At 55.7% G+C, this 21,913-nt stretch overlaps 1 protein-coding gene across 4 annotated transcripts in view; it reads right to left on the minus strand.

Moving 5' to 3' along the window:
• Positions 1 to 21,913, minus strand: part of SHANK1 (SH3 and multiple ankyrin repeat domains 1) — a 60,875-nt gene that overhangs the window by 37,050 nt on the left and 1,912 nt on the right. For 3 of the 4 annotated variants that reach the window (XM_024351604.3, XM_024351603.3, XM_024351606.2), the window contains exons 2-15: positions 20,664 to 20,961; positions 20,274 to 20,477; positions 19,658 to 19,729; positions 18,173 to 18,281; positions 17,789 to 17,940; positions 15,938 to 16,105; positions 15,362 to 15,478; positions 8,488 to 8,565; positions 8,172 to 8,238; positions 7,552 to 7,882; positions 6,518 to 6,711; positions 1,656 to 1,769; positions 1,402 to 1,477; positions 909 to 935 (exon numbers count right to left, since the gene is read on the minus strand). In XM_024351604.3, coding sequence (XP_024207372.2) covers positions 909 to 935; positions 1,402 to 1,477; positions 1,656 to 1,769; positions 6,518 to 6,711; positions 7,552 to 7,882; positions 8,172 to 8,238; positions 8,488 to 8,565; positions 15,362 to 15,478; positions 15,938 to 16,105; positions 17,789 to 17,940; positions 18,173 to 18,281; positions 19,658 to 19,729; positions 20,274 to 20,477; positions 20,664 to 20,918 — 1,964 coding nt within the window. In that variant the 5' untranslated portion in view covers positions 20,919 to 20,961. The remainder of the gene's footprint in view (positions 1 to 908; positions 936 to 1,401; positions 1,478 to 1,655; positions 1,770 to 6,517; positions 6,712 to 7,551; positions 7,883 to 8,171; positions 8,239 to 8,487; positions 8,566 to 15,361; positions 15,479 to 15,937; positions 16,106 to 17,788; positions 17,941 to 18,172; positions 18,282 to 19,657; positions 19,730 to 20,273; positions 20,478 to 20,663; positions 20,962 to 21,913) is intronic. The other variant, XM_024351605.3, reaches the window with a different exon arrangement.

Below are 21,913 nucleotides of genomic sequence, written 5' to 3' on the forward strand. Positions count from 1 at the left end.
ACAGACGGAGGCCAAGGAGAGACCCAGAGAGACACTGGTAGACAAGAAGCAGAGGCCGACATAGAAGCTCGGGGTGTGGGGGGGTGTACCCCAATACTCACCCGGTGCCCAGAGCCGGAGACGTGCCAGGCAAACACGCACAACGGTCAAGCGCCTCAGACACTCGGGGCGCAGGGTGGCACCCCAGCCCCACCCTCTCTCCCCATGTTGCCATTTCTCTGTCCCCCCCATCCCCGACCCATCCCCACTGGCCAGAACACAGACACGTAGGTTTGGACACATTTAATGGAAGGATGCTACGCACAAGGGGACCCTTCCCTGGATTGGGGGGAGCAGTGGAGGAGAGTGTCATATTTTAGACACCAAATTATGACCCTCCCTCCCCCACAGCCCTGTCCTTCTGGAGGCCCAAGCCCTGGAATCCTCCCCTCCTCTGCCCTTCCCTCCCCCAACATCCCAGGTCCTGAATCTCAGATCAATCAGACAGACGCACATGCATGCACACACGTTAATGTGCGAGTACACACGCACAGTGACATGCACAGAGAGGGACGGATGTGTGCAGAGACCCACCTGTCCATGTGTGTGAGCAGACTCACTGACATGCCCTGTGGTGCTTGCCCACAGATTCAGAGAAGCACAGATGTGCAGAGCCAGCCCCACAGTCATCATAGCCACAAAGGCACCAGTATATACAGAGCAGGGCAGACCCTCCAGCCCCGGGCATAGGTACAGGTACATCCAGGCCACACATGCACACAGATGCGTGTCATGCACACCTACAGAGACACACGTTCACACACCAAGAAACCTCAGCTCTGGTCGTGCACACACACGTTCACACGCCCCCCCAGGCACCCCGTCCTTCCCCTCCTGACCCCATCCCCTCCCTGCCCCTCGCCTCTCACCTCCCTGGGCCAATCCCATCCATTAAGCTTCCGAAGCAAGTCAGCCAGCAGCCAGGGAGGGGAAAGGTGTCAGTGCACCCCTCTCCTCACCCCAATCCCACCCAGCCCTGACTGCACCCTCCCCACACCGGTGCATGGGACACACACATTCCCGCTGCACATGACTGCACAGAGATGGGGCACATGAAGGAGACAAGGGCCTCCAGCCAGCCAGACATAAGAGCGCCCCGGCCCCCCCAGGCATCCCCCCCCTGCCCTGACCACCCCGTTGTCTCTGGCTACCCCAGAGCTGGGCAGTCTTAGTGGCTGCCGAAGATGGTTTGGGGTTGGGCTGTACTGTCTGAAGCTAATTCTGGCTTATCCCACCCCTGGATCAAACTTGAGAAGGAATAGATTAGAAAGGGGGCTTAGAGGTGATGGAAATATTTAAAGGTGTACATTGTGAAGGGAACTTGGGGTGAGGGGGGTTGCCCGAGGGTGTAAGGACATTTACCTTGGGGCATCAAAGCTGTCGTAGGAGCCCACGGTATAATGCCGGAAGAGTCTCTTTGCCTTGTCACTGCGGCTTTCTGCAGGGCGACAACAGACAACCTTGGACTCTTGTTTTGGAAACCACAAGCCCAGCCCTAGAGCTCCTGGCCCAAGTCTTCCCATCTACCTCCCAGTACCCCACCCCCATTAGGAAGGGAAAGGAGTGGACGTGGGAATCCTAGGGTCCATTGAACAGTGCTGGGGGTTCCGCATTACCTTGCTTGCTCTCCTGAGAGCGATTCGCCACTTCTTCCAGGCAGTCAGAGGGGAACCAGCCAACACGACCTTTGACCTGGCCTTCCCAGAAGCCTCCTTCCCCGATGCTAAGTACTGGATGGGGAACGGGGACATAGAGACATTTCTGTGTTTCTGTGCTGCCCCTCAACTGCCAACACACTCAACTTAGAGCATTCCCACAGTTACCAGCTCCTGGCCCAAGGCCATCCTTAATAAACATCTGAGGAAGGGGCGAGGAGCTTGGGGGAGACCCATATCATATCACTCTTGCATTCTAGTTTCTGGATCCAATAAGGATGACAGGCATTGGGGAAGACGACTGTGTTCCATAACATGGTCTTCCTAGGTTAGGGGCAGGTCCACAATTGGTCCTTGTCTCCCCTGGTAACTGGTCACAGCTCAGTTGTGTAATTCCCCTTCACCCTCCTAGGCTCTGTGGACTTAGATCACGGATGGGGCGACCAGCTCTACCTCACCCTCCCATCACTGTCCCTGCCACCTCCCAAAGTCTCCTTGCCACTTAATCTTTAGTCCTTTGTCCCCAGACCCCTGTCTCTGTCTCTCTTGGCCTCTCCTGGCTCTAGAAGGGAAAAGAGATTAGCATCACCTCTTTCCTTCTCTCCCTCTCCCCTAATGGAAGCTGCTTCCCCCTGCCCACCCTCCCAGGCCCCACCGCTTCCCCATTTAGCAAACATCACAGACTGCCTGTTACATGCCTGCTGCTGAAAAACAGAGATATATGACAAGAAGAGCTAATGTGTATCCAACTCTCACCTGGGCCAGAACCCTAAGAGGGGCCACTTTCATTATCCCCCTTTTACTGATAGGAACACTGAGGCTTGGAGAGCCAAGATCATTTGCTGAAGGTTACAAGGCTAGTAACTGACAGATCTGGATTTGAACACAGCTCAGTCTGCTTCCAGAGGGCATACTTTCAGTCACTCATGTGCTGCTACCTCTCCATGCAACGGCTTCAGTGCATGACAAGGGCACCAGTGGCAAACCCATGGTCTTCCATTTCTCCGGCATTTTTCATGACTCTGCCCCCATTCAGCCCTTCACATAGTTTCCTTCCTCGTTCAACCCTTGTGCCTACCCAGGTAGGTAACAACTGTTTTTCCATTTTATAGACAAAGAAGCTGAAGCGAATGTGGAGAAAACCCTTGCCTGGAGATGGCTCCAGCTATGCTAGGGGTTGAGTTGGGGCCATCAGATGTATTCCCCTCCACAAACTGCCTCCCTTGAGAGCATCTGGGGAGACCAAATGAGGGGAAGCTGAAAGTCGTGGAAGAGAGCAGGAGATGGGTTGTCAAGGGGACTGGGTTCTTGGCTGGTACTGCCATGCCTGGCTTGGTGGTCTTGTAATCAATCATTTGTTCACTGTAAAAATATTTAGTTAGTGCCAGTCATGAGTCAGGTACCAGGGTAGACACTGTTGAATATAATCAATGTTGTTCCTTCCTTTGAGGAGCTTCCAGAGCAGTGGCCAATAGAGGCATAACTATACAAGTGACTGTATGATTGGAAGTTGGGGTCAGAGCTCAAGGGAAAATAAGAGGGTGTTTGGAGAGAAGCCAGATGGGAGTATATAACTTATAATGGCAAAGGGGTCCAGGGAGGTGTCCCTGAGGTGTGACATATAGGTTGAGACCTGAAGGATCCTAGGAGCTGGGGAGGCAAAGACAGCATGGAAGAGTTCCAGGCAGAAGGACCAGCATGTTTGAAGAGTTTGGTGTACAAGAAAGTTTGGGACATTGGAGGAATGGAGGGGTTGGTATATCGGAGGACTGGAGAATTGGAGGGCTCAGGGCATTGGGGGATTGGAAGGCTTGGGGCATTAGAGGAATGGAGGGGTTGGGGCACTGGGGAATTGGAAGGCTTGGGCACTGGAGGATTGGATGGCTTGGGCCATTGGGGGAATGGAGGGCTGGGGGCTTTGGGAGATTGGAGGGATTGGGGCATTAGAGGATTAGAGGGTTTGGGGCATTGGAGAATTGGAGGGCTCGGGGCATTGGAGGATTGGAGGGCTCGGGGCATTGGAGGATTGGAGGGCTCGGGGCATTGGAGGATTGGAGGGCTCGGGGCATTGGAGGATTGGAGGGCTCGGGGCATTGGAGGGTTGGAAGGCTTGGGGCATTGGAGGATTGGAGGGATTGGGGCATTGGGGGATTGGAGGGCTCAGGGCATTGGAGGGTTGGAAGGCTCGGGCACTGGAAGATTGGAGGGCTTGGGGCATTGGGAGATTGGAGGGCTCGGGGCATTGGAGGATTGGAGGGATTGGGGCATTAGAGGATTAGAGGGTTTGGGGCATTGGAGAATTGGAGGGCTCGGGGCATTGGAGGATTGGAGGGCTCGGGGCATTGGAGGATTGGAGGGCTCGGGGCATTGGAGGATTGGAGGGCTCGGGGCATTGGAGGATTGGAGGGATTGGGGCATTGGGGGATTGGAGGGCTCGGGGCATTGGAGGGTTGGAAGGCTCGGGCACTGGAAGATTGGAGGGCTTGGGGCATTGGGAGATTGGAGGACTCGGGGCATTGGAGGATTGGAGGACTCGGGGCATTGGGAGATTGGAGGACTCGGGGCATTGGAGGATTAGAGGGTTTGGGGCATTGGAGAATTGGAGGGCTCGGGGCATTGGGAGATTGGAGGACTCGGGGCATTGGAGGATTGGAGGGCTCGGGGCATTGGAGGATTGGAGGGCTCGGGGCATTGGAGGATTGGAGAGCTCAGGGCATAGGAGGATTGGAGAGCTCAGGGCATTGGGAGATTGGAGGACTTGGGGCATTGGAGAATTGGAGGGCTTGGGGCATTGGAGGACTGGAGAGTAGGATGAGGTCCCTGGAACCTTGTGGGTGAAAGGAAGAGTCGCATGAGATGAGGTTGACAAGGTGGGCAAAGAGGCAGCTTGGAGGCCAGGTGAAGACTCTGGGCTTTGATTCTGAGAGTAGCAGGAGTCAGCTCCCTCATCGGGCTGTGTGAAGCTCAGTGACATCGTGGATGTGGGCGTGCTTCGAGGCAATTAAGTCCCTCTTAATGGAAGACGAGGATATAAAAACAGAAGGCAGTGTGTTCTCTCCCTGCATAGAAGCATTGAGCTTGTAGCTCAGCAAGATACTGCCCATGGTCCTCTGCCTGCCCGGAAGGTCCTTTACCTCTGGCCTCAGCTCACCTTTCTTTTCTCCCATCTCCCCCAACCCCACATGCCTACATCCCAGGCAGCTGGCCCTGAAGGAGCTGCACCTGGCCCCCACAGTAGCTCCTGAATTTGATCATTCATTCACTCAACATATGTGCATTAAAGCCTCCTGTGTGCTGGGTCATTAAACTGAGCCCTAGAGACCCAGAGACCAGTGACTTATGACCTCACCTACAGGAACTCAGGCTATGGGAAGAGAGACTAGGAAACACATGCAGTTACACAGCCCACCTGATGTTCTGACTCCCAAATACCCTTCAAGGCCTCACTCAAGTTGACCTTCTATGGTAGGATCCTCCCTGCTTATTCAGGGGCCCAGGTCTCTCTCCTCTAAGTGCCTGAAGTAGGGGCCACTTAGGAAAATGATGGCTTTTTTTTTTTTTTTTTTTTTTGAGATGGAGTTTCACTCTTGTCAGCCAGGTGTGATCTTGGCTCACTGCAACCTCCGCCTCCCGGGTTCAAGCAATTCTCCTGCCTCGGCCTCTCAAGTGGCTGGAATTACAAGTGTGTGCCACCACACCTGGCTAATTTTTTTTTTTTTTTGTATTTTTAGTAGAGATGGGGATTCACCATGTTGACCAGGCTGGTCTCAAACTCCTGATCTCAGGTGATCCACCCGCCTCGGCCTCCGAAAGTGCTGGGATTACAGGTGTGAGCCACCTTGCCCGGCCAAATGATGGCTCTTATATGGCACTTGTTATGTAGGAAACACTGGTCTAAGTACTTGACATGATCTGACTCCTCCAATCCTCATGAAAGTCCCATTTTACAGATGAAGAAACTGAGGCCCAGAGAAATCACTTGGCTGAGGTCACCCTGCTAGGAAGTGGTGGGGTCTGGATTTGAACCCAGGCCGCCAGGCTCTCAACCTCTATACCACTCAGCTCCTGGGCAGCCTAGAGTCTGGCAAAGAATTGTTCCAATGCCTCCTATTAACCGCCACACCTGCGGCACATGGTAGTCTCTAAAGCATCCTTCTTTCCAAGAACACGTCAGCAGCCCTGCAAAGCCTATAAGCAGGGGAGACTGGCTCCACTTTCCAGATGAAGGTGGAAAAACCAAAGGGAGGTGAACCCTGATAACAGCACCACCATTTTGGGAACCCTCACCACGGCCAAACATCTTATATCTGCCAGCTCATCGGGGCCCTAGAAGTAGGTCCCTGCCTGTCTCTCAGTTGAGGACCCCTGGGCAGATGCAGGAGGCAAAGTTAAGGCTGCTCGGCCTCACGCTCTGCACCAGGTGGCAGGAAGGACTGTGGGCTTGGACTGAGGACCTTGGGCAAATGGCTTCACCTGTGTGAGGCTCTGTTCCTTCAGCCATGCAATGGGGCCCATGACCTCCCTCCCCAGAAAGGGCCATCAGGAGTCTAATGAGACGATTTGGTGAGAAGTTCCAGCCATGCCCTGCACACGGCATCAGTGTCCCGCAGTGGGACACGGCTCACTTCACTGCCTCCTGACAGGGTCATCTGAGCTACACTCTATGGTCCTCCAAGCCTCAAGGGGTGTCCTGGGGCTCTCTGAGGTCTCCAGAGTGCATGAGATACTCCAGGTGCCCGAGAATGGTCTGCTCTCTGCTCCACATTTTCCCTGATCGCCCCCACAGCCCAGCCCAGCCCAGGCCCTGCTTCCACCCTGGGTACCTTTGATCTTCTCGCCCTTGCTCAGGGAGATCTCCCCCTCGGCTTGGGCCTGGTAGGACTTCACAGCCATGAAGGAGCGTCCGGGTACTGCTGAGTAGAGCTTCCTCCGCCTCCCGCGGCTGCCCAGGGAGCCCCCGGGGCCCCCTGAGCCCCCCGTGCCCCCGGCTGGCCCTTCCCGGGGTGTCCCGCTGGAGCTGCGTACACAAAGGGCATGAGAGGAGGGGAGGGTGGAGGGAGGGGACACCTCTGGGAGGACAGGGGTCCTTGGGTGGGGGAAGAGGATGGTGCATCAGGGGGGAGGGGGGGGGTTTCCCAGCACTGGCGTCCTCCAGGGAAGAGGGCATTTGGGGGCTCCCTCTGCCTGCCCGCAGCTGCCCCAACCAGCCCCCTCTCCTGCCTCCTGGCTTCCGGCTCTGCCCCCTCCCACGGTCCTGCGCGCACCGCCTGATTCAGCTTCCTGAGGCTGAGCTGGGACTGTGTCATCCCTCCGCTCACGAGCCTTCCGCGACTCCCAGCTTCCTCCTGGGTCAGGTCCAACTCCTCTGCCCGCCGTTGCCAGCCTCTCCCCCACTTCCTCGGGACACGCCTGGCTGGCCTTCGCCTCCTTCTCACCCTCCTCTAGCCAGGTGGGCTTCCTGACCCTGGAATGTCCCCTGCCCCCTCCTCATCCTCCCTCCAGAGTGACCTCTCTGTCCCCCTCAAGTCCCTGCCACCCCCCCATCCTCTTCCTGTTCAGCTTCCCTCCACCTCACCCTGTCATTCTGTCTTTCCCCAGGGGCTGGGGCCCATGTTTCTTTGGGGTACCCTCTGCCTGGGGCCCCTGTCCTGGAGCAGACATCCAGCTAACATGTGGTGCACCGGGGGTGGAGTCGGGACAGTAGCTCCCAAGGCCTTACTTTACCCCAAGGTGACACTAGGGACTTGGATGAGGGCCTACAGAGGAAGGCAGCTGGGCTGGCCTCGGGGGAAGCCGCCGATCTGGAGAGGGGATTTGATGGGGCTGGGGACTGTGGAGCCAGGGCTGCCTCCCCTACCTGGGCCGGCCTCGGGGCTGCCTCTTGGCGTCCTCCGGGTGCCTCCCTCGGGATGGAGAGCGGGCCCTGGCACCCCGGGGGCTGCTGGCACTTCGGAGGGTCCCGCTGCTGAGCTTGGTGGTGGGGGCCGAGGGCTGCGACTGGCCCTGGGACCCTGAGGTAGGGCCAGGGGCCCCAGAGGACGCGGCCCCTGGGGCGGAGAACACCATCCAGTCGGGCAGCGCCATGCTGGTGTCACTGTTGGCCCGCAGCAGCGCCGGGGGCACCGTCAGCCCTGTGCCTGGGGGCCCCCGTCGCCGGGCCGCGTACTTGGGGGACTCCTGGAAGGGCACTGAGAGGGCACAGTGGCGGCGGGGGGCAGATGTTAGGGGAGAAAAGGCAAGCAGGGGGCCATGCGGGGGCAAGAGATGGTGGGAGAGAGGCATGAGGGAGAAAGACAGAGATGAGAAAGGGAGGGGGGCCTGGAATTGCTCCCCCACCACCATCCAGACATTTTTGGTCCTCTAGGGTTTTCTCCATCCTATCCTGGCCCCCAAGTCAGGTCCCCCAACTCCCCCATCCCATCATGAAACCTCAACCGCCCCAGGTTCTCTGTGCAGTCCGAGCTCCCTGTCACTCACCCACATCCTGTTCTCGGTGGTTTCGGATCAGCTCCCCCAGCTCAAAATTCCCAGCAATCACTGCCACCTGGAGGGAGGGGGTAGAGGCAGGTTGGCCGGGGGGCCCAGGCAGCAGAGAGAGGGCAGGGAACGTGGCGAGGTCCCTGGCCCGACCCAAACCTTCCACTCCGACAATGCCGCCCTCTGTCTTCTTCCAGCTCCCCCTCCACGGCCTGTCTCCTTGCTTTCCTCATTGTCCCCTTCCTTATCCACTGGGTGTCACTGTCACCCTTTCCTTAGCCCTGGAAACTCCAGCACATCCCCTGCAGCCCCAGACCTGGAAGGGGGTCTGTCCGTTGTTATTCTTCACATCCTTGTCGGCACCTCGATACAGGAGGATCCTGGCACAGGTCTCCTGCGGGTAATGGCCAGTGGCACAGGACAAAGAGAGAGAGAAAAATTTAAGATCACCATGAGTGGATGCAGGTTCTGTGCTAAGAGCCTCAGGAATAAATACTCCACCCTAAACCCGCACCACTGAGGACAGCAGCCACCTGCCAGGTACGGACCAGGAGCACTTTAGTTTAAACGTGGCCGGCCCAAACGGAGATGCACCATGCATGCGAAATACACACTGGATTTCAAGGATATGCCATATGAAAACAAGAAAGAATTTAAATGTCTATAGCCAGGCGTGGTGGCTCAAGCCTGTAATCCTAAGACTGTGGGAGGCCAAGGCAGGAGTTCCAGACCAGCCTGGGTGACATAGTGAGACGCCCCCCATCTCTACAAAAAAAAAACCAGAAATTAGCCAGGCAGGTGGTGGGTGCCTGGAGTCCCGAATACTTGGGAGGCTGAGGTGGGAGGACCGCTTGAGCTCAGGAGTTCGAGGCTGCAGTGAGCTGAGATCAAGCCTGAGTGACAGAGCAGGGACCTGTCTCCCCCCCAGAAAAAAAAAAAATGTCAGGTGTGGTGACACACACCTGTAATCCCAGCACTTTGGAAGGCTGAGGTGAGTGGATCACTTGAGGCCAGGTATTTGAGCCCAGCCTGGCCAACATGGTGAAACCCCGTCTCTCTCAGAAAATACAAAAATTAGCCAGGCGTGGTGGCGGGTGCGTGTAATCCCAGCTACTCAGGAGGCTGAGGTGGGAGAATCACTTGAACCCAGGAGGTGGAGGTTGCAGTGAGCCGAGATCCTGCCACTGCACTCCAGCCTGGGTGACAGAGTGAGACTCTGTCTCAAAAAAAAAGTAGTAATTTCTGTATTGATTCTATGTTGAAATGATAATGTTTTAGATACACGGTTATAAGTAAAATATGTTGTTAAAATAAACGTCACCTAATTATTTTCCCCTTCTCTTTAACATGGCCACTAGGATATTTGAGGGCATTTAGGGTATGTGCTCATGCTATGTTCCACTGGATGTTGGGGCCGGATAATCCTTTGGTGATTCATTGGTTTGTGGAGGGTGTTCTGAGCCCTGTGGGATGTTGAGTAGCATCCCCGGTCTCTACCACTAGATGCCAGTAGCACTCCCCTCCCCAGTCATGACAACCAAAAATGTCTCTAGACATTGCCAAGTGTCCCCTGGGAGACAGAAGCTCCCCGGTTGAGAACCACAGGTCTAGACCTTACGGAGGCTTACCATGTTACGTGCCAGGCACTTGGCACTTTAGAGGCAGAAGCTCATTGAATTGCCCAACAATTCCAGGACATGGAAATTGTCTCTATTTTACAGAGGAGGAAACTAAGGCTTTCAAAAGAGCCCAAGGTGGGCCAGGGGTGGTGGCTCACTCCTGTAATCCCAGCACTTTGGGAAGCCGAGGAGGGAGGATCACTTGAGCCCAGGAGTTTGAGACCAGCCTGGGCAACATGGCGAAACCCCGTCTGTAGAGAAAATTTTAAAAAATTAGCCTGGCTTGGTGGCACACGCCTGTAGTCCCAACTACTTGTGGGGCTGAGGTGAGAGGATCACTTGAGCCCAAGAGGTCGAGGCTGCAAAGATCCTTGTTCATGCCACTGCACTCCAGTCTGGGTGACAAAGTGAGACCCTGTCTCAAAAAAAAAGGGGGGGGTTGGGGGGGCTCAAGGTCACACAGCTGGTGATTATCAGCCTTGGATTCGAACCCAGATCTCTCTGACTCCAAAGTCTTCTATCTTAATCACACTTTCTGCCAGGCCCAGAAGGAAGAGGACACACATTGTGGAGGAAAGGGTGGGGGCAGGACTGGGCCAGTGGGGACAGGGATGCCTTCTACATTCAGATCAATTTCTCACCAATGTCAATCACATGGCACCCATCATCACTTTTTGGGCTAAGCACAAAGTCCATGCCACGGCCTAGGAGGGTTAGGGTTAGCTGAGCTAACCTGAGCTGCCTGCCCTGCCACTCCCCACCCTGACCCTCACCAACTTCATCTTCTACCACCTGCCCTTGCTCCCAGGCTGCAGCCACACTGGCCACCTCCTTCCTCTGACGGCACACTCATGCCCCAGGACCTTTGCACGGCTGCTCCCTCTGCTTGGAATCCTTTCCCGCTAGATCTCAGCATAGCTTGCTTCCTCACTTCGTTCAGGCTTTTGCACAAATGCCACCTCTTCAGAGAGGTCTTCTCTGGCCATCCTGTCTAAAAAAAAAAACCCTTGTCCTCTTCCTTGCTTTATTTTTATTTATTTATTTATTTTTAAAATTTTTTTGAGATGGAGTTTCGCTCTTGTCACCCAGGCTGGAGTGCAGTGACACGATCTCGGCTCACTGCAACCTCCGCCTCCCAGGTTCAAGCGATTCTCCTGCCTCAGCCTCCCGAGTAGCTGAGATTACAGGCACCCACCACCACGTCTGGCTAATTTTTGTATTTTTAGTAGAGACAGGGTTTCCCCATGTTGTCCAGGCTGGTCTCGAACTCCCAACCTCAGGTGATCCGCCTGCCTTGGCTTCCCAAAGTGCTGGGATAACAGGCATGAGCCACCATGCCCGACCCTTTGCTTTATTTTTTAGTACCACACTGATGTATGTGCCAGGCACTCTAAGCCAATGTTAACTCATTTTCTTCGTAACCCCGTCTCCCTGAAATTCCATTTCCTGTTATTTGTCTCAGTAGTGTCTCTTCTCTATATCATAAGTTGTACAGGGGCATGATTTTGCCTGTGGCACCCACCACCTGGCTTAATGCCGGACCCACAGGGACTGTTCGGTAGAAGGAGTGTCCTCTCCCTTTTATCTTGGCCTGGCCAAACCCAACTTGGCCTCCAGCTCAACTCTACCCCAGCACCCTCTGATGCTAATTTAACCGCCATTTCCCAAGCACCTCCTTGATCTTACCCCTTCCACATGACAAATCCACCAAGGGGTCTGTATGGGCCTATGTTACAGGACAGGTTCAGAGAGGGCAGATGCTACACCCAGGGCCACACAACCAGTTAGTGGAGCAGTTAGGATTCCAACCTGGCCTTCTTCTTCTTCTTTTTTTTTTTTTTTTTGAGACAGAGTCTCGCTCTGTTGCCAGGCTGGAGTGCAGTGGCACGATCTCGGCTCACTGCAGCCTCCACCTTTTGGGCTCAAGCAATCCTCCTGTGCACCTGGCCTTCTGATCCTATGGTTCACCTATCTCCTATGAATGGACGACTCTGACTGCCAAAGTCACACATCAGGCAGCAGAGTTAGCCCAGTGTGTGTTCTGGGTGTGTTTGGGAGTGTGTGTGCGCATGTGAGTCTGTGTATGCCCGTGCTGCTGGCCAACTAGACTGTTAACTCCTGCCATGTGTACTTTTGCGTGTTTTTCTTTTCTTTTCTTTTCTTTTGAGATGGAGTCTCGCTCTGTTACCCAGGCTGGAGTGCAATGGCGCGATCGCAGCTCACTACAACCTCCACTTCCTGAGTTCAGGCAATTCTCTGCCTCAGCCTCCGAAGTAGCTGGGATTACAGGCTCCCGCCACCATGCCCGGCTAATTTTTGTCTTTTTAGTAGAGACAGGGTTTCACCATCTTGGCCAGACTTGTCTTGAACTCCTGACCTCGTGATCCGCCTGCTTCAGCCTCCCAAACTGCTGGGATTACAGGTGTGAGGCACTGCGCCTGGCTTTTTGCATGTTTTCACAGCCCCAACCCCCACACTGGGGGCACAGGGCCAGAGCACAGCCCCTAAACTCACCTGCTCCGCATCCTACTCTTACAAAGCTGAGAAGGTGTGCAAGTCAGAGTTGATGGCTCCCTCCCCTGGGCACCAAGAGAAACTCGCATTTAACGGCATCCTAGCACTTATCTCATGCCGTAGCCATGATTTGCTTACACGTCTGCCTCCTCACCAGACTGTGAACTCCCACCCCCCCCAACCCCGCCCTCGCCCTCCCCAGGCTAGATGCTGTGTCTGATTCATCTCACATCCCCAAGGCCTGGTGCTGTGCACATAGTAGGTGCTCAAGGAACGTGCATGGAAAGGATGAGGATGGAGGATGTGGGGTTGAGTCAGTCAAAATTCATTTGTTCGAGTCATTCATTCATTGGTTGAGTCATTCAGTCTGTTGAAACAAGCAAACACCTGTTGAATGCTCTGAGCCAGGCACTGTGCACAGTCTTGGTGGAAATCCAAGAGGGCTGACCCCATCATTCATTCACTCATTTTCATTCATTCATTCACTCACTCAACAAAGATGGAACTAGGCCTGCTGTTTGCTGGGGTCCTGGAACAGAGCAAGTAATCAGACTCAACCCCCACCCTTGAGGTGCTCACAGCCTAGACACGGATCTGACATTCACCACCAAATGCTAGACGGGCATATCAGGAGGCCAAGGCGGCAGAGGCTGAGGAAAAACTGTCAGACTCAGCCCTGGCTCTTGGAAAGCTTAAAGCCTGGGAGGAAGACAAGGGGGGAAATGGAGGAATCAAGTTCGTATGTGTTATGCATCGGTTTGTTAAGCCCATGGCAAAGGCAAGCAAACCTATTAACCCACTTGATCCTTTTGCATGGTAGATATTTATTTATTTATTTTTTTGAGACGGAGTCTCGCTCTATCGCCCAGGCTGGAGTGCAGTGGCATGATCTTGGCTCACTGCAAACTCCGCCTCCTGGGTTCACGCCATTCTCCTGCCTCAGCCTCCCAAGTAGCTGGGACTACAGGCGCCCGCCACCACGCCTGGCTAACTTTTTTTTTGTATTTTTAGTAGAGACGGGATTTCAGCGTGTTAGCCAGGATGGTCTCAATCTCCTGACCTAGTGATCCACCCGCCTCGGCCTCCCAAAGTGCTGGGATTACAGGCGTGAGCCATCGCGCCCGGCCTGCATGGCGGATATTAATTATTGACCCATTTCACAGCTGAGAAAGGAGATCAAGGAGGGGAAAATGACTTGTGCAACTGTCCCACTAAGAAAACTCTGCCTGCTGTCTAATTCTAATTTTTTTTTTTTAAGGCAGGGTCTCACTCTGTCACCCAGGCTGGAGTGCAGTGGTGTGATCATAGCTCACTGCAGCCTCCACCTCCCAGGCTCAAGCAATCCTTCTGCCTCAGCCGCCCGAGCAGCTGGGACTTCAGGTGCACGCCACTGTGCCCAGCTAATTTTTGTATTTTTTCATAGAGACCAGGTTTTCCCACGTTGCCCAGGCTGGTCTTGAACTCCTGGGCTCAAGCCATCCTCCCGCCTTGGCCTCCCAAAGTGTTGGGATTACAGGCATGAGCCACCGTGCCTGGTCTAATTCTCTATACCAAAATTTCTCTGTTTATCTGAACGGTACAGTTTCTGTCTCTCTACTGGACCCTGACTGACACTGGTGATGGTAACAATGACAATTATTATTCTGATGGCTGCCTTCCAGGGATGAGCACTTAGTATACACGATGGCTCACCCTCGTCAATAAGAGCTGGCGTTATTCCCATTTCAGGAAGAAGGATGGAGCCTCAAAGAGGGGGAGGGACTTGTTTGCTCCCCACCCCCATCTGCCTGTGGGGCCGGGGCTTCTTCCCCCTCAGCTGCACGAGGGCCTGGGAGTCAGAGGATTGGTTGTGAGGCCTGTGTCGCAGAGCAGGAGACAGGAGCACGCGGGGAGAGAAGTGCCGGCACCATGTTGGTTCGGTTTGACAAACACTGAGTCTTCCCTGGGCCCCAGGCATACTGCTGGCTGCCACGAGGCGGCACGTGGCCACCTGCCAAATCCCCAGCACTGCAAGTTCTGCCGAGGCAGAGGGGGCTGAGGGCTGTTTTGGAAGACTTCCTGGAGGAAGGGGGCTGACAGACCAGCTCTGTCATGCTAGCGCCTGTCTCTCTAAGTACCCCCACCAGCTGCCCTTCAAGGGCAGGAAGCATCAAGAAACAGGTGGGGAGATTGAGGCTTTCCATGGGGCTGACCTGCCCAGGATCATCTGCAGCTCAGGTGGCTAAAGTACCAGAGGTCATGACATTGAAAGACCCGGCTCTTGCCAACCAGCTGCCACGAGCCCCCCTGCCTGCTCCGTACCTCTCCTCTCCTAGGAACTCCAGAAGTGGGGGTGTTCTTCCCATCTCCCTTCAGCACTCCCTTCCTGCTCAGGGACCCAGGTTGTCAGGACCCCCAAGGTCCTGAATTGCTAAAACTCCCATCCCACTGTCATTCCCTTCAGGGGCCACGGGGGCTGCACGTTGGCCTTTCCCCTGTGCCCTGCCGTGCCGCCACGTGGCACCTGCACACACCACTGGCTGAATGCAGACACAGGGGAACTGAGGACCCACAGCCCCCTTTCCTCTGGCTTTCTGCACAGGCTGTGCCCCCACGCTGGAGCACCCCTTTCTCCTCTTTTCTACTCCTGCTCATCTTAACACTGGGGGCACCTCCTCCAGGAAGCCACCTTCACCCCCAGCCACTCCATCCCAAGCCCAGTCCCAGATGTGGGCTCCCGCAGGGATCTGGATTCCCTGTGACTTTGCTCTGAGCACTCTGGATTGTAGCAGCAAACTATGTTGTCTGCCCTCTGCTAGGCCATGAGCTCAACACTTTGTCCCCAGCACCCAGCTCCAGGCCTGATACAGAGAAGGAGCTCAGTAAATATCTGTTGGATGGATGGATGGATGGATGGATGGATGGAGGAATGAATGGAGGAATGACTGGATGAAAGGGTGGAAATAGTGAAGAAGTGGAGGGTGCAGAGATGCAGTCAAGAGGAGTGTCTGAGCTTGGCCCTGGGGGAGGCGGCTATCGGGGATGTGAGGGGCCTGGGGTGGCCGCTGCTAGGCAGACCTTGTTGTAGAGGGCGCAGATGTGCAGAGCCGTGTTCCCCGAGGCGTTCTGGGCTCCAGGCTCAGCCCCATAGAAAAGCAGATGCTCCAGGTGCTGAGAGTGACCCCGCTGGCAGGCCTGGGCAGGACAGAGAGCGAGGGGCATGGATCAGACCCAGGTTGTTCTCCCTCTGGGCCAAGAGTCTGTCTGTGACCTGTGCACTGGCCTTCTCATCCTATCGTTCACCGCATCCACCTCCCCGTCACCTTTTAGCCCCGCTTCCTGCTCTGGGACCCAGGCTGTCAGCCTCAAAATCCAAATGTTCAGTCATTCCAAGGCCCAGGCGTCTGGTCTGCCTCCTTAAGGGGGTCAAGAGGACAGCCCATCCCTCTCAGGGGTCAAGGCATCAGGTTCCCCAGCCTATGCCCCCTTAGGATCTTCCTGTCTTCACCCCCACCATTTCCTCTTTGGGGACCACGTTATTCTCACCCCCATGCTCTGTGAGGACCCTGGCATCTGGTTCCCAGCCCCAGCCCCTTGGATGCCTCAGGGACTGGGTCCCCCACCCCAGCCCATCATGGCCTGAATCAGGAGCACCTGGTGGATTTCCTGCCAGCCGTTCTCATCAGCTATGCCCAGCTGGGCCCTGTTGAACAGGAGCAGCTCGCAGCATCGGGGGTCACCACCCACCATGGCCGTGTGGAACAGAGGGGTCAGCCCCCGACGGTCCTTGTAGTTGGGGGAACCCCCAAGGTCCAGGAGCGCCTAGGAATGGAGAGAGAACCCAGTAGAAAAACACAGATGACAGTCACACATTAACCAGCTCATTCTGAAGGGCCAGGGGGACTGGACCGTCCTGGGTGACCTACAGTGGCCAATGACAGTCTCAGTTCTGCCATGATGCCCTTGTGCGAACTTGAGCCTGGCCCTTTCCCTCCCGGGGCCACTCTGATTCCGTGTGAACAATGTGGGACTTGGGTAGATGCCTCCAGAGGATACTTGCACTCTGACATCCCACCCAGCCTTTCCCCTGGGGGCGATCTTGGATGAGCCATTGAAAGACATTAGGGTCCACAGTACCCACCCATTCCACTTCCTACAGGTGGGTTGTTGGGGACAAATGAGAGGACAGAGTCTGGATGCTGGAGGGTCTCTGACCAAGTGGGAGGTGTTATTAGGTCCAGGATCTCAAAGAAGGGGCACAGCAGGAAGCCAGGGGACAGGTAAGCTTGGGTAAGGGCAAGGATCGGGCTGGCCTCACTGGGGTTGGAGGCCACTTCCTGCCCCCACTTGAAGGACAGCTCTGGGTGTGGAAGGCTGGCAATAATGAACATTAATAGGAGAAAGTGTTGGCAGCAACCTTGTGTGAGGACAGCCTGTAGCAGTGCCATCCAACAGAACGTTTCCCCCATCGTGGGGATGGTCTGCAACTGCACCACCCTATATGGCAGGCACGTGTGGGCCCCTGAGCACTTGAACGTGGCTAGTGAGCCTGAGGAACTGAAATTTTAATTTTACTTCATTCTAATTAATTTAAATTTAAACAGCCCCAGGTGGCCAGTGGCTACTGGCTTGGATAGCGCAGGTCTGGAGGCTGGGAGGGGCGTGTGTGAGCAGGATGTGGGTTTGGGGGTGAGTGTGCACAGGAGATACATGAAGAGGGTCTGTTAACTCCAGGGGTATACTGCAGGTCTTTGTGGCTGGCATCTGACTGCATTAGGGGCTCTTCAGGAAAGCATCTGAGGGAGAGAAGGGAGGGGCCGTTTAGCTGGAGCAGCTGTGCGCTGGGGTGCTTCTCAATGGCTGTCTTTGGGGGCAGCCCATCCTGACCCTCGTGTGAAGAGCAATCAGGTGTCCTGGCGGGGGCAGGGGGAGAAGAGTATTTTAAAATTAGACTGTGCAGCTGCCGCTGTGTATGTATTTTGTGGGTGTATGGGTTTGTCTATTTGGGAAAGTGCATTTGAGGCTGTGTACGTGGGGAAGGGGCTGTATTTGCATGTGAGAGAGGAGGGAGGGGAGCTGGTGCAGTGCTGGTTTGGAAGGGTAGCTGGGGGGCTGTTTTCAGGGTGTGTGTGGAGGGGCTGTATCTGGGGGCATAGCAGGGAGCTCACTTTGTATTTTAAGGAATGAGAAGGGTTTACACCTTGGGGAGACAGAGGCAGACTTGGTATGAAGCTGGGCCACAGGGGATGGAGACGTTCTGGGTGTTTAGGGGAGGAGGCCGTGCCCGGGTCTGTGTGATGTCAGCTATAGCCCAGGTGGGTGCATCTGGGGGGCCTGACAAGGGTGACAATAGGGGCTGTGTCTCAGTCTATGGAAAGGGGCTTTGAACTGGGGACATGAGAGGGCCTATTTTTAACTGAAACCAAAGAACTGAGGTTTGAGAAAGAACAAAGGGAAAAGGAGAGAGGGCCCCATGGCGGGGATGGGGGGTCCCCGAAGCCTCACCGTGAGTGCCAGGCAGTGTCGGGCGCATGCGGCCTTATGCAGTGCGGTCATGCCATCCCGGGCCCGGAAGTCAATGTGGGCCCCGCCCAGGCACAGGGTTCGAATCACCTCTACAGAGCCTTCGGTCTGGGCCGCCAGTGTCAAGGGGGTCTCTGAAGGGCGGGAAAAGCTGGTCACATGAAGCCCCTTCTCCTCCCCTCCATCCCTTCCCATTTTCCAGGCTCTATAGCTCTCCACCCCACAGCCTCTGGCCCCGTGGCCTCCCCCTCGGACAGCAATGTGTTTGGGAGACACCAGTCAGGAATGGATGTGAATGCAGATGGCACCCCTGCTCCCTAGCTCTGTCCTGGCCCTGAGGTCCTCCTGATGTGCACCCCTCCCTACCTCCCGAATCCGAGTCATGGTAATTGGGGTCCAGCCCCTTGTCCAGCAGCCGCGCCACCTTGTCAGATGTCCCGAGCTGCACATACTCCAGGAACTTCTTCAACCCCGTCTGAGCCATGGGCAAAGAGAGAGAAGACAGGACAGTCAGGAGCAAGGCAGAGAAGCAGGGTCCTCAAGCAGCGACGTCCAGTGAAAATATACGTGGAGTCACATACGCCATTGAAAAGCTTCTAGCAGCCTCCTTTACAGAGAAAGTACCCAGCCCTTTGGGAGGCCGAGGCGGGAGGATCACTTGGGCCCAGGGGTTCGAGACCAGCCTGAGCAACAAAGTGAGACCCTTATCTCTACAAAAAATGCAAAAAACTAGCCAGGTTGTGGTGGCACACGCCTGTAGTCCCAGCTACTCGGGAGGCTGAGCTGGAAGGATCCTTTGAACCCTGAAAGGTTGAGGCTGCAGTGAGCCATGATTGCACCACTGCAGCCCCGGTGACAGAGCAAGACCCTGTCTCAAAAAAAAAAAAAAAAAAAAAAAAAAAGCAGGGTGGTTGGGGGTGAAGTGTTAGTTGTGTTGAAATTCATGTTAATGATATATGTTATTTAACTGATATAGCTACAATTGTTACTGTTTCAACAGGTAATTTAGATGAAAATTATTAATGAGGTTATTTAACTTTTTTTTGGTACTAAGTCTTTGAAACCCAGTGTGTATTTCACACTCACAGCGAGTCTTAGTTGGGACCAAACACACTGCAAGCACTCAGGAGCCACACTTGGCCAGTGGTTCCCAAAGTGGACCGTGAAAGTCTGGAGGGATGGAACATTTAGGGGAGGAAAGAGTTCAACGCATGCTGTGGTGGGGAGAGGGTAGACAAGGAGGGACTGGGAGTTTTTCCTTCTCAAGGATCAAGAGTTCTTCATTTCTGACCAAAGCAGTTCCCGATTTCCTCCCAGCTCTCACCATCGAGACACAGGACAGACAGGGGCTGAGGATTGGCGGGCAAGGTACCAGGAGGACAGATATGGCTGGAAAGGGGGGTGTAATGGTTGGATTTTGCAGAGATTCAGGCTATGAGGTTGGGAGAAATGCAGGCTGTCTTTGAAATAGACTCTAGGCAGAAGGACCTTCAGTGTCAGGGTCCTAGGCCAAGGTGGGGAAGTAAAGAGGCCTTGGATGGATATGGGGGGAGGCAGGGGAAGAGAAGGGAGACTCAAAGGAGGCCAGGTGGGAATGATGTGGGCCCAGGCAGAGGGATGAAGGGCAAAAGAGGAAAGTAAGAAGGGGTTGTGATGGGGATAATGGGGGGTATTTGTGGTTGTCTCAAATGTGGTACAGCATCCCAAGTTAAGCGGGGGCAGTGGCCAGAGGGATCGCTGGCTTGGGGAATGTGGAGGTCTGTTGGGAAGAGGTGGGGAGAGAAAGTGGTTGGGCAGGGGGCTCCGGTGGTAGGGGGCTATAGGGGATAGATGCCAGCAGGGTTTTCTCACCTTCGTGTGCAACTTGGCCAGCTGCTTCTCATCCAGGTTGGTCTGTTTGTAAACTCGGGTCTTGTATCGGAACTGAGGTCAAGGGTAGGGTAGTGAGAGAGACACAGAGACTTGGAATCAGGGGCCTGGGGAGAAGGCTTGGGGTAGGGGAAGGTCTGATCCCCTTCTAATTCCCCAGGGTAGCTCAGGGTGGGAGTGAAAACAGCCCTGGAACCTTGGTCTAGGCGGTAGATGGGTGGCAGTGGCTTTTCCGACAGTGCTGGGTATTATGGTATATGTGCACTGCAACCCCTGCCTTGAAGGAGGAGGAGTCTGGACCCCACAGGGAATGTTCTAGAGTGCCTACTGTAATTGGGAATCCTCCCCCAATTTGATGGGCGAGGAGAAGCTTGGGGCAGGAAAGTGACTTGGCCAAGGCCACTTAGCTGGTCAGAAGCAGAACAGATGGTAATTTGAACTCAGGACTCTCTGACTTCCCTGTGATGCTTAGAAGGTCTGGACTCGCACACTGGGTGCCCCCTCGTTAAGGTTTCGAGTGTGTTAAAAAGTGGGTGGGGGGCAGATGTGTTTTAGGGCATGCCTTCTCTTATCAGTGAAGGAGTTGGGGAAGCTTCACCTCCAGGTAGGGGACCCCCTTCTCAAAGGACTGGGGGTACTCCCGCAGCAGCCTCTCCTCCTCCAGGAAGTTGGCATCGCGGCCTGAGGTGGCCGGTTGGAACAGGCCATAGTTGAGCACATCCTGCAGGCTCTCGCTCAGGGCACAGAGCACCTGCTGCTTGGCCGTCCAGATGGTGGCATCGGGGTTGAAGCGTAGGCATTTCTGGTTGGGGAAGAGATAGGGGCTAGGGTGGGCCAGGGGCCAGAGAAGAGCCTGAGGTGGGTTGGGAAGTGAGCCAGGAGCTGAGTGTGGGGGTGATTCCTGGGAGGATACCCAGCACCAGTGGACTCCCCATGTCGGTTGGGGCCCTGTCCCTCTCCTGCCGCTGGCCAGTGGGCAGGTACTCACTGTCTGGTGCAGGTCCGGGATGCCAATCCTGAAGACCATCATGCTGAAGTGGGCGTCGTCTGGGACGGACATTGAGCGACCCTGGAGGCCTCTAACAGAGGCCAGGCTACCAGGTGCCCCACTGCCCTGGCCCCGGGTCCCCCGGGGGCCTCGACCTGGCCCGTCTGGGGAGCTGTCGGACTCTGAGCCCCCCTCCGGACACTCGCTGGCACTGTGGCGTTCCTCGTCCTCGCTTGTCGCGGGGCTGTGGGTCATCGTGGGGCCACGGGGCGACGGGGGACGGCAGCATCACAGGCGGCTGCAGGGGCCAAGGGCGGCCATCAGACTAGGAGCCCGGGACCCCTCAGAGGCCGCAGGCGCTATTCAGTGGTCAAGCGGTCAAGGGCAGCCTACCCCCACTGCCCAAGATAGGCAGGAAGGAGGCCGGACACACCCTCGGCCTGCACGGCCTCCCCTGCCGCCTCCTCCCACGCTGGCACGCACACACCCCTGTCCCTGACATGCTTCTGGCATGTGTCTCCTTCCCTGCCCTTGGCCCCGCTTGCAGCCCGCCCCCTGCGCCCCACTTTGCTGGTGACCCAGCGTGGCCGTGTCCCAGAAACCGCAGAATCACCGCGGGAGCTACTGGCCCACTTTGCCAGGCCACAGAAAATGCAGCTAAAATTAGCTAAGGACAGACAGGTGGACAAACTGACAGGCATCCTGCCCTCCTGGCCCCAGCCTGGCCCCTCATCCCAGGGCCGGGGGGTGGGGTTGGGGAGAAGCTGAGGCTGACACTGAGATGTAGTAAGGGGGAGAGGGAGGTGTGGTGAGCCTGGAGCGGGTGGAGCTGGTGACTTCACTCAAGTGTGGCTGACAACGCGTGGCATGCCGAGTAGTGCTGGGGAATCTGCCGTCCCAGGGGAGCAAGGGGCACTGAGATGGGGGTGTCATGGGCAGAGCATTTGGCCTAGGGTGAACCCAAGGGAACCACAAGAGGTGGCTTTTGGAGACTGGGGCATCTTGAGAGGGTGTGCGGGTAGGTGGGGAGGTCGGCCTGGGGAGTGCTGTCTAGGTGACAGTGGTGTGGTGGCCCGGGTAGATGTGGGTGGCTGCAGATGACCTGTAGCTCTTTTCTAGGACTGCAGGGTGGGTGGGCTGGCTTGCTGGGTACTAGGGGCTCCACTCTGAGGACTGGGGGTGTTAGGAGGGAGGCCAAGAAGTGAGAGGAGGGTCTGGGGAACTGAGGTGGGGGATCATCTCTAGATCCT

This window comes from Pan troglodytes, chromosome 20 (genome assembly GCF_028858775.2).
Source record: "Pan troglodytes isolate AG18354 chromosome 20, NHGRI_mPanTro3-v2.0_pri, whole genome shotgun sequence".
NCBI lineage: Eukaryota > Metazoa > Chordata > Mammalia > Primates > Hominidae > Pan > Pan troglodytes.